General features: G+C 41.0%; 1 protein-coding gene across 1 annotated transcript; it reads left to right on the top strand.

Moving 5' to 3' along the window:
* Nucleotides 1-691: 691 nt before the first annotated feature.
* Nucleotides 692-1880, top strand: LOC110919954. The gene is made up of 2 exons (XM_022164199.2): nt 692-936; nt 1178-1880. Exons 1-2 carry the CDS (start codon nt 862-864, stop codon nt 1820-1822), a joined length of 720 nt encoding a protein of 239 aa, XP_022019891.1. The 5' UTR covers nt 692-861; the 3' UTR covers nt 1823-1880.
* Nucleotides 1881-12529: the final 10649 nt, after the last annotated feature.

Raw genomic sequence — 12529 nt, 5'->3', positions numbered from 1 at the left:
CACGCGTTGAACTTTTGATTTTCGACCGTTGAAAATGACCGTTGGTAATATTTTTTGACCGTTGTTTGATGAATTTGATTGTTTTTTTTTATATAAATCCAACATATTTCAATACAAAACCTCAAAAAACTCTCAACTATTCTCACACTCAATACAAAAAATTAAAACACTCTCCAACTCAATCTAAATAATTTTACAAGAAATATGGAAGGTTCAAGCAAGAGAGGTGGCGGATCGAAAAAAAGAGGTTCGGGTACGAAGAAAAATCCCGTAAGGCCCAAGGTTCGAGCGAATCTTGGTGAGCCGGCGCAATTTAGGTTGCAAGACGAACCCAACCAAGTCCCACCCTTTCAAACCCAACAATATCCATCCTTTCAAACCCAACAATATCCACCCTTTCAATCGCAAACGTACCATAACCAACCGTTCCCCTTTCAATCGCAAACGTACCATAACCAACCGTTCGTTCCACCGTTTCAACCTCACCAATTTCAATCGCAAACGTATCAAACTCAACCCCACACACTCGACCCACTACTAGAAGACAACACCCTCATTCATCATTTTGCAAAAGCGTGGCGTGAACCACGTGAACCACAACAAAGTCTTGACGAGGACGAGGAAGAGGAAGAGGAAGAAGAAGCGGAGGAAGAAGAAGAGGAAGAAGAACAAAATGATGACGTTCAAGAAATCGTTCCAATCGGCCGACAACCTTGGACGAGCGAGGAGGAGGTGTCCTTGACGAAGGCGTATTTGCACATCTCGGAGAGTAGGAAACATGGGAACGAGCAACGAAAGGATGCGTTTTGGAGACGGGTCATTAATCATTTTAGGCAACTTCCCGGTGCAAGGATACGAAACATGGACCAAATGACGTCGAAGTGGACGGATTTGAACGGGAAAATTAGCAAGTTCAACGCTTGTTTCATTCAAAAGGTATGTTTTTTATTAAAGTTAAAAAAACATTTTAAAAAAATAGTTTTTATAAAAAAAACAGTTTTAAAAAAAACAGTTTTAATTAAAAAAACTAGTTTTTATAAAAAAGCAGTTTTATAAAAAACAGTTTAAAAAACAGTTTTTATAAAAAAACAGTTTTTAAAAAAACAGTTTATATAAAAAACAGTTTTTATAAAAAAACAGTTTTAAAAAAAAACATAACATTTTATATTTTTTGTAGAACCGAAACCCACAAAGTGGAGCGAGCGAGGCGACGATCATGCAACAAGCCACCGCAGAGTATTGCCGAGTGTACAAAAAGAGAACTTTTCCACACGTGGGGGCATGGGAAGTTGCGAGACATCACCCGAAGTGGGTCCCCGTTGAGTTGGTTGACATGCATGGTCCTACGGCTCCAAAAAAACGAGGCGGTTCGAAAAGATCAAAGACATCCGAGTCGGGGAACTACACGACTTCCGCGTCGGATAACTTGCCCCAAATGAACTTAAACGACGACCCTCTTGACGAACCCGATCAACCCCTTGACGAGCCCGTTGAGGAAGATACACCCACAAGGCCACGACGCAGACGAGGTGGTGAATCGTCAAGCAAAGGGAAGGAGGCGGTGGCGGAGTCGATCTTTAGAATCGAAGAGGAGAAAATGACCCAATTCAAGAAGGCCGAACAAAGAAAAGAAACAATGATGTCCCTAAAAGTTGAACGGGAGCAGGCGTACAAGGAACACTTGAAAACGATTGAAAGACAAAATGATTTAAAAATCTTGTGTGAAAACCACGCCCATCTCGACGAAACGTTCAAGTCAATTGTCATTCAACAAAAGCGCGCGATTTGCGCAAAGTGGGGTTGGGAGTTGCCACCCGTTTAGTTTTTTTTTTATTTGGTTATGTAATTTATTTTTAAAGTTTAATGAAATTTATAATTTAGTGTTTTATTTTTAATTTCTAATTTTAAAATGAAAATTAAAAAAATTGGGAGTGATAGAATTCCATCACTAGTGATTCCACCCCTCCTACATTTCTATCACTAGTGATAGAAATTTTGTTGATGACATGGCATGATTTGATTGGAGAGTGAGAGTGATAGAATCCATCACTAGTGAACCACCCCTAGTCCCCTTAAGACGGGACCAAGATGGTAGTTCCATAATTAGATTCAGATCCATATTAACCTCTCAACTTAGGATTGTTCTGCGTTAATTAATAAAAGAATCTTAAAGGTAAAACCTAGTCTATATGTCGTTGTAGACATGGCCAAGATGGTAGAACCTACACAAAAGATTCCAATTCTTGTTAACATCTGAAAGCATGTTAACATTTTTGACAAACTGTGATACGATAAAATCACATAGGTCATCTTTAAATTGGGTTATTTTAACTTCCCTTATATATATAATCATCCCTTATGGATGAAGTGTCTACGGGCTAAAATTAATGTCCTTGGGACTAAAGACAGTAGGAGCCTACAACTCCCTGTCTAGAAAAAGGTAATGAACTTTGATTCAAACCTTAAATACCATGATTCTGTAAAAATCGTGGTTTATAAATTAAATCTGTCTGTATGACTAGGCTTTTTGTGCTATTATTAAATTAAAATATAGGATTGTAATAAAGGTCCTGAATATATAAATAATTAACAAATTAACCCAAAATGGATATTAAGACCATGGTTAATAATTCATAAAATACTGTAAAAGCTCCTAAATAAACCTTGCCCATTATTTTCTTATATGTAGCAATCTAAGCTACATGGCCGGGTCGGATGAGGTAAACAGTCATCCAGTGGAAAACCACGAGAATGCTAGGATACAGATGACTGGTGCAGAACTGCAAGCACTAGTTAATAATGCTGTTACAAGGGCTATGGATCGGCAGTATAGTGAATCTAGTGGGACTCGAAGTAGGACCCTATCTACACCGCATTCCAAGCCTAAGACTCATTCTGAGGCTCACAGCAAGCCACCCTCCAAGAAAGAAGAGCCAAAGAAAGATGATAATTGACATTCCTCAAACCAAAACAGTGTTCCGTCCAAAAGAATAGTATTTGATGACAAACCACGTGCTAAAGGTTGCACCTATAAGTACTTTGTTTCATACAACCCCCGAGATTTCACTAGGGAGAAAGGGGCAGTGGATTGCATGACTTGGTTGGATGAGATGGACAATATGGTAGATATTAGTGGATGTGCTGAAAGGGATATTGTAAAGTTTGTATCTCAATCATTCAAAGGTGAGGCCTTAGCCTGGTGGAGATCGTTGATTCAAGCTACTGGGAAGATTCCACTGTACAATATGACATGGGATCAATTTGTTACCCTCATCAAGGAGAACTACTGCCCTTAGCATGAGGTTGAAAAGATTGAGTCTGATTTTCTGTCATTGGTGATGAAAAACCTGGACTACCAAGCTTACCTTACGAGCTTTAATACAATGTCAAGGTTCGTTCCTTATCTTGTGACCCCGGAACCCAAAAGAATAGCTCGTTTCATTGGGGTTTTAGCCCCAGAGATTAAGGCAAGCGTGAAGGCCTCTCGGCCAGCTACGTTCAGGTCTGCAGTTGATATATCTCTGTCCCTCACACTGGACGCGGTCAGGCAGAGATCGCTGAGGAACACGGATAAAGAGAAAAGGAAGCGTGAAGATGACACTTCACGACGGTCAGATAAGAAGCACAAGGGAAACAACGACCACAAAAAGGGTTCTGGATCCAAGAAGGATGGTCATCAGTCGGGTAATAAACCCAAGTGCAAGGTCTGTAAGAAGCACCATTTTGGAAGGTGCAGGTATGAGTCGAAATCCCAGTCTCAGCCAAAGGCATGTGGGATTTGCAAGTCTTCGGAACACAACACTCTAGATTGTAAGAAGCTGAAAGATGCTACGTGCTACAATTGCAACGAAAAAGGGCACATTAAGACAAATTGCCCAAAGCTTGCAAAGAAAGCTGAGGAAGGAAAGAAGACCAATGCCAGGGTCTTCCAGATGAATGCACAGGAGGCTGTCCAGAACGACAATGTGATAACAGGTACCTTCCTAATTAATGATGTTTATGCAAGAGTGTTGTTTGATTCTGGAGCAGATAAATCTTTTGTAGATAATAAGTTATGTGAGTTGTTGAAATTGCCTGTTAAAGCCTTAAGTGTAAAGTATGAAGTTGAATTAGCTGATGGCACCTTAGAGACAGCCTCAACCGTGTTAGATGGATGTTTCATATCCATTAGGAACCACTTTTTTCCTTTGTCCCTACTTCCCTTTAAGCTAGCCGGTTTTGATATAGTGATAGGCATGGATTGGTTATCGCATAACCAAGCCCATATTGTGTGCAACAAGAAGCAAGTAGTAGTCAAGACCCCGTCTGGTGAGCCACTTACCATTCAGGGAGATACCCAGTATGGACTGCTTGAGCAAGTCTCTATGCTCAAAGCATCTAGATGCTTGAAAAAGGGTTGTGTCATTTATATGGCACAAGTGACCATTGATGAGCAGAAGCCCAAGATTGAAGATATCCCAGTCATTTCTGAATACCCTGAAATTTTCCTTGAAGAACTACCTGGTTTACCACCAGATAGGCAAGTAGAATTCAGAATTGACATCATCCCCGGGGCAGCCCCTGTTGCAAGAGCGCCCTATAGGTTGGCACCAACAGAGATGGAGGAATTGAGGACGCAGTTAGATGATTTGCTAGCCAAAGGATTCATTTGGCCTAGTTCGTCTCCTTGGGGAGTGCCAATCTTGTTTGTCAAAAAGAAGGACGGATCAATGCGCCTTTGCATTGATTACCGCGAGCTTAACAAGGTCACTATCAAGAACATGTATCCTTTACCTAGGATCGACGATCTGTTCGATCAATTGCAAGGGGCAAGCTACTTCTCTAAGATCGATTTGAGATCAGGCTATCATCAATTGAAGGTTAAAGATGAAGATGTACACAAGACTGCATTTAGGACTCGTTATGGTCATTACGAGTTCCTAGTGATGCCTTTTGGGCTCACTAATGCACCTGCCGCATTCATGGATCTCATGAATTGCGTCTGCAAGCCTGATCAGGATAAATTTGTCATCGTCTTCATTGATGACATTCTCATCTACTCAAAGAGCCAAGCTGACCACGAGAAGCATCTCCGTTGCATTCTCAAACTGCTTTATCGAGAAAAGCTCTTTGCCAAATTTTCAAAATATGAATTTTGGCTTCGTGAAGTCCAATTCCTTGGACATGTTGTTAGTGAGCATGGTATCCAAGTGGATCCCACTAAGATTGAAGCTATTATGAACTGGCAAGAGCTGAAGACGCCTACGGAGATTCGCAGTTTCTTAGGACTGGCAGGATACTACAGACGATTTATCGAAAACTTCTCAAGAATTGCAGCACCCCTGACTTTACTCACTCGCAAGAATAGCAAGTTTGATTGGGGGCCTAAGCAACAACAATCCTTCGATATTTTGAAGCAGAAGTTGAGCAACGCTCCAGTGCTGACGTTACCTGAAGGAATTGATGACTTTGTAGTATATTGTGATGCATCGCACACCGGGATGGGGTATATGCTTATGCAAAAGGGCAAGGTCATTGCCTATGCTTCACGTCAGTTAAAGGTGCACGAGAAGAATTACACCACCCATGACTTGGAGCTGGGTGCCGTTGTATTCGCACTAAAACTATGGAGGCATTACTTGTATGGGACTAAGTGTGTGATCTATTCTGATCACAAGAGCCTTCAACACTTGTTCAATCAGAAGGACTTGAACATGAGGCAGCGACACTGGATGGAAACTTTGAATAACTATGACTGTGAGATATGATATCATCCTGGCAAGGCAAATGTAGTCGCTGATGCTTTAAGTAGAAAAGAAAGAGTGAAGCCTATAAGGATCATTGCCAAGAGCATTGAGATAAAGAATAGTTTGAATGAAAGGGTGTTAACTGCACAGAAGGAAGCTGTTTTGGAAGCTAACTATCCTAAAGAAAAACTAGGAGTGACTGAAGAACAGTTATCCTATGGCAAGGACGGAATCCTGAGATTAAATGGACGAATATGGGTCCCAGTTTATGGAGGACTTCGGGAAGTTATCCTCCAGGAAGCCCATAGTTCCAAATATTCCGTTCATGCTGGAGCTGATAAGATGTACTAGGATTTGAAGGCAAACTATTGGTGGATTGGCTTGAAAAAGGCAATAGCTGCCTACGTAGCTAAATGTTTGACATGCGCACAAGTCAAACATCAGAAGCCGTCAGGTTTGCTACAACAGCCTGAAATTCCCACTTGGAAATGGGAACTGGTGACAATGGATTTCATCACCAAGTTGCCAAAGACAAAGAAAGGAAATGATACTATATGGGTAATAGTAGATAGACTGACCAAGTCAGCACATTTCCTACCCATTAAGGAGACTTATAGCTCTGACATGTTAGCCCAATTGTACGTAGAAAAGATTGTGTCTCTACATGGCGTACCAATATCTATTATCTCTGACAGGGATACTAGATACACATCACATTTTTGGAAAAGTTTCCAACAGTCTTTGGGCACGCGCTTAAATTTCAGTACGGCTTACCATCCTCAGACGGACGGACAGAGTGAGCGTACCATTCAAACTCAGGAAGACATGCTACGTGCATGTGTGATTGATTTAGGTGGTAGTTGGGATAACCACCTGCCGTTGGTCGAGTTCTCCTACAACAATAGCTACCATACAAGCATTCAGGTTGCGCCATTTGAGGCATTATATGGTAGAAAATGCAGAACGCCTATTTGCTGGGCAGAAGTAGGAGAAGCTCAATTATCAAGTCCTGACATAGTATTTGAAACGACGGACAAGATTGTCCAGATTCGTGATCGCCTGAAAGCTGCCAGAGATAGGCAGAAGAGCTATGCTGATAAAAGGCGAAAACCTCTCAGGTTCGAGGTTGGTGATAAAGTTTTGCTTAAAGTATCACCCTGGAAAGGGGTGATGCGATTTGGTAAGAAAGGTAAGTTGAGCCCAAGGTACATAGGACCATTCGAGGTCATCGAATGTGTCGGATCAGTGGCTTACAAGTTGAACTTGCCTGAAGAGCTCAGTGGTATTCACAATGTATTCCACAACTGCAATCTAAAGAAATGCCTAGCCGATGGATCGCTAGTCATACCACATACGGATGTGCACATAGATGAGAGCTTGAAATTCGTGGAAAAACCTTTGTCGATTGAGGATCGACAGGTAAAGAAGTTTCGAAGGAAGCATGTGCCTACTGTAATGGTCAAATGGGATGCCCGCAGAGGTCCCGAGTACATGTGGGAGTTAGAGTCCACAATGAAAGAAAAGTACCCTCATTTGTTTTAGCAAACCTCGAGGTCGAGATTTCTTTTAAGGGGGTGAGGATGTAACACCTCGTAAAATCATACCCAATAAAATAAAGACACGTGTCATGTAATACAAACGTGTTATGAAAACGGATCCAGATAAAGATGTATGGTAGGATTTAAAAGTGTCAATATGTTAATTTATACCTCTGAATGACCAATTAATAAATCCCTAACCATGATATACTTAATCACCATCTAAATTATGTAAATAAATCTGGTTGTCCTAAATAATAAATTGATTATAACCTAAGACATGGATCCAATATGAATTCTCGGTATTTTCGACATTTTAAAACCTCCCACAAGATCCAAAATGTGTAAGTACATGCAAAGTCTGAGCACTTGGTCCCTCTACTGAAAAGGAAAGCATAAGATTTGGACTTGTAAGAAATGCATGGTCAAAGCTTGGAAGTTTGCAAATTTTTTGATTCTGGTCATCGGATACGGACCGTATGGCCTTAGGCTTACGGTCCGCAAGCCCTGCAACTGGGCGATTTAAGCAAGGGTCGGTTACGGACCACATCCATTTAAGCATACGGTCCGCAAGAGGAGCATACGGACCGCAAGGACTTCTGGTTACGGTCCGTAAGCCAGTCGCTGGCAGCAGAAATTGGACAGTTGCCTATTCAGCAGGTTGCACCGCCTTATATGGATGGTTTTCGAAAACAGGGACCTTGCAACTGGTATTGGGCAACATAGGGACACCTAGGATCATCCCATAACATTAGTAGAGTGGCTTGGCATGATCTTGTGCATTTGGGTTCACTATATAAAGAGATAGAAGTTGCAACATTTTTGTTCACTTCAACACTCACTTGGAAACATTGCTCTGGAGCTTCTCTGGACTTCAACAAGTTTTCTTAAAGTCCCTAATCATACTTAGGACTCTTGTAAGTGTCCTTAATCCTTTTTAATTCAGTTTAGCCCTTAGTTAATTAGCTAAAAGTCAAACCATCATAATTAAGGTTTGATTTCGAGATTAATCAATAATTATCCAGTCAAATCTCGAATTAAAAATACCTATGAGTAGGTAATTATGTGGGTAGCAAACCCTTAAAAGGGTATTCTCTGATTCCCACTCTAACTAGGTCAATTGTCGGGTCAAAGTTAACTTCAAAAAATCAACAGAAAGCTAAATTTCAAATAAATGCATACTTAGCAATGTAGAAGCTATGCAACCTGTTTTATCATTAAAATAACTTGGTAACTAATGTAAGAACATGTCTAAACATGTTCACCCCGACAATTTTCAGTTTAGGCTCGGTTTGGGACCGAAAGTCGCATAGTTTGACTTCTGCTTTGACTTTCAGTTCTGACCCGTTTAAGCCTTGTTTAGGATTGCCTTAGAGCTTCTTTTGGACCTAGTTACATGTTAGTATAACCCTCTGTGATTATACGTCTTGGTTCAATAGTTGTCCAATTATTATGCAAGTTTCCGTTAATTGCCTAAATGTTGACTATTATGCCCTTTTCACCTTAAATTGTGATTTTTGAAAATATAAAAGAATAGACACCTTAGTTACTGATTTATAAACTTGTACCTAAAATTTGACATCAATTTGAGGTCTAGATTAAGAGTTATGCTCATTGGCGTAATTAGAAAGCTTTTTAGTAATTAAATGACATAATTAGCATATGGCCTATCTAAACCCAATTTTTGATACCAAACTTTATACCCACTGATATAAAATTATATTTTGGGATTTTTAGAGATTTTTATTTATTTTTAGGCTGAGCATAACTTAGAGTTCTAAGCTTATTTCGGTTATTGCCGGTTTTGCCCTTTCGGGCTATAAAATGAGTTTTACAAATCCTTTTGATACCAAACCTTTTTCTACTGATCTAATATAATAAGTAAATTATTTTGAGCCTTCTGGAATTATAAAATTATCAGCCTTCCTTTGAAAACCCGGAAATGGCTCCAAATCGTTTTTTAAGCATTTTTAACGCATAGTATGTATTAAAACTATTTTAAACATATAAGGATTGATGTCTACTGATATATTCAGAAATTTTTTTTTATTTTAACAGTAAGCAAAATATTTTAAACTCAGACTTCAAGTTTTGACCTTTTAGGCTTATGTGAAATAACCAAAATGCCCCTACGGTGCATAGTATGGTTAAAATTAATAAATTTCACATATAGGTTATACCCTACTGATATAACTTAGTAAATTAAGTATTTTTACCGTTTACATCAGACCCGAAACTCAGATTGCTAATTAAACTCTTTTATAACCTTTTAAATGACCAAAATGCCCTTACGAGGCATAGTATGGGTTTAAAATCATTTTGGGCATAATAGAAGATATCTTACTGATATCACAACATATGTAATGCATGTTAACTCAGGAAACTTGTATATGATTCATATGGTTACTCGTTAAGCACTTTCCGCGTTCGGATCGGCTTATGTAACTAGTTTGCATATATTAGTCGAAACGGGTCACACCATATATTTTTGTCTCAAAATCCAGAATGTGTTTAAGTTACCCACATTAAACAAGCATGCAAGCTTGTCGGGTCAAAACCACATTCTAAACCGGTCTTCGCCTTTCATGCGTTTGAACCGTATCTTCTTTAAAACTAACCGGTCTAAGCTTAGGCTTAATTAAAGACCCGTTAGAAATCTAATAGGTTATTATAAACCTTCGTTCCAGAATAGGAGACCCGGTAAAAGCTACGTGCACTTGCTTGTTGTGAATTATACTTGCAAAGGTAAATACTTTTAACTTATGTTCCCTTATACGGGCTTGAGGTACGGTATATAAAATACCGCTTGGTCAGGCATTTGACCTTAATCGTTTGGTGGTTAGGTATTATCAAGATGACCTGTTTCCAAATTTGGTTTCGTTGTTTAACACCTTTGAGAGTTTAATGACCATGTCACGGGTATCCTTGGCATCATTCAAAGAATGGCCACGAGCTTAGCACACGGGTGTAGGCGTACACCCGTCAGTGCAATTATAATTAATAAGGTATAACCGCCGGTACGAGAAAAACTCGACGCGAGACTATACTATGTGGTGTGTCTATTAATCTTTAACCCGGCATGAACCGGGCTACTGAACGCATAACAGACATGTAATTCTTTTACAAGATTATATACAAATAATTATCCCAAGTTATAAAATCTTTTGTGCCATGTGCATTCAAATCAATTTTAAACCTTTTCAAAATGAGTCAGTTAAATTGTATTTACCAGTGCAAACTGACGTATTTTCCCAAAAAGGTTAAGTGCAGGTACTACTCGTAATAGGCTGGCCTCTCCTTAGCATCAATAAGAGTCTTGCAAGCTTGGATGCAATGAGTCTGTTGAACAAGTTTCCTCTTTATTTTGATCCGCCTGTGGATCTGTTTCAACTGTTTGTGATACTTAATATTACAATTTTATTCGGTTGAGATAAATCTATCTTTTGCTTCCGCTGTGCATTTAAATTTGTGTTGTTTGACTATGATGATATCAACTACGTCACGATACTCCCCACCGGGCCCACCGGTAATACGTGGAAATATCGGAGTGTGACAGGTTGGTATCAGAGCCAACACTGAGTGAATTAAACACTAGCCTTTTGTGTTTAATCTCAGTGCACAAATTGCACATTCCTCTATCCTCGAGTCTAGACAAATAACATAGGACAAATTCTGTTTGTTTTATTATTTTTTTTTGTCTTTCATTATATATATTCATGTTGTTATCTTTGTTTATGTTGACACGTTTGACAATGCCGCCACGATTCCGGAGAGGCAGAGGCAAGGCCCCGGTGACGGGCCATGATCACGAAGCCGGGCCTTCCCACCGGCGCACACCATCAATTACCATGAGCACCAGTCCTCAAGAACCTTGGAGGACATACATTGAACCCGGGAGGCGATCCGTCTCCCTAAGGACCTCACCATCATACCTTCATTCTTTTGGGCTTCAGTCTGAAAATGAGCCCAATAACCCCCAACATTCCTTCATACCTTTACAGCGATCAAATTCGCACCATTCTTTCGGCGACCCCACTCCCGCCTTTCAAAGCCGGTTCAACCTGGCTAACTACATCCAAGAACCCGTGGGCTTTAACCCACTGGGACCCGAAGATCACTTTTTGGGTGACAACGACATGGATGAGGACACGGATCCCGTCGAGCCTGCAACCGGGACCCCAAACCACCCCATCGAGATCTCTGATGGGTCTTCGTTTCATGGATCGCCTTACCGCGGTCCGGATAGCTACCAGGCGAGGTTCAACCAGTTTGAGTGGTATTTTACCCCCTCTGAACACTCGTCTCCGTACCACCAGCAGCAGCAACAGTAGCAGGATCCTTCCGAGGATTCCCGCTTTGTGGCAGTCACTCTGCCACCACCACCAGTTCAGCAACCGGCTCCGGAGCCACCGAGGCGGAGAAGATCAAACGCGCGGATGTCCATGCAAGGAGGAGTCCGCATCAGCACTCCTCAACCCTCGAGTGGCAGCCACTACCCGCCACTCCAAGAAGAAGAACCGCAGATGGGGGGACCATCAAACCCCGTCTCGGAGGCAAACTCTGTGCTTGTGGCGCCACCGTTGGGTTTTGATAACCCAATCCCTGCATACGCCGGTTCAGCGGCGTATAACCCATTTGAGCTACCGGGCCACAACAGCTACAACTATGCCAATGTGGACCCGTACCAGGAGGCATGGGACTACAATGCACGTCACCCAAAAGGGCCCTATGGTGGTCCTTAGACCACTGGGTACCCACCTTATGTGTACCAGCACCCACCACCACCTAACCTCTGTATCAGCAGCCGCCGCAGCCGCAACTGATCATGCTAGAATGCCAACAAGAGGTTCTCGATAGGTTGAACCAAGTTGAGTGGGAAGTTCAAGAAGACCGCAGGGAACGTCAAGGCTTCTTCAAAGGTTTGTTAGACCTACTCAAGGGGAAGTCCAAGAGAAGGGATCGTTGAAGACCCTTGTTTATTTATTTTATTTTGTAATCAAGTCCCTGCGTGGACTTTTGTTTCAGTACTCAGCCCCTGCGTGGGCTTGTCTTTTTGTATTCTGCCCCTGCGTGGGCATGTCTTTCTATTGACCCCTGCGTGGGTATGTTTGTTTGTTTATTTCGCCCCTGCGTGGGCATGTTATTTTTGTAGAAGTCCCATTTAGGGCAAAAATGTACTTGTTTAAATTTTCTTAATGGAATGGTTAATTTAAGTTTTCATATTTGTTGTTAATTATATGCATAAACATAAAACATAAACTAAAT

This window comes from Helianthus annuus, chromosome 16 (genome assembly GCF_002127325.2).
Source record: "Helianthus annuus cultivar XRQ/B chromosome 16, HanXRQr2.0-SUNRISE, whole genome shotgun sequence".
Classification (NCBI taxonomy): domain Eukaryota; kingdom Viridiplantae; phylum Streptophyta; class Magnoliopsida; order Asterales; family Asteraceae; genus Helianthus; species Helianthus annuus.
This window is presented reverse-complemented; position numbering and strand designations above follow the sequence as displayed.

Bases quoted from the DNA above. Each gene is read 5' to 3' on its own strand.
- LOC110919954 (XM_022164199.2), top strand. From the start codon at position 862: ATGGACCAAATGACGTCGAAGTGGACGGATTTGAACGGGAAAATTAGC. The intron at 937-1,177 runs GTATGTTTTTTA...TATTTTTTGTAG, and splicing joins ACGCTTGTTTCATTCAAAAG to AACCGAAACCCACAAAGTGG.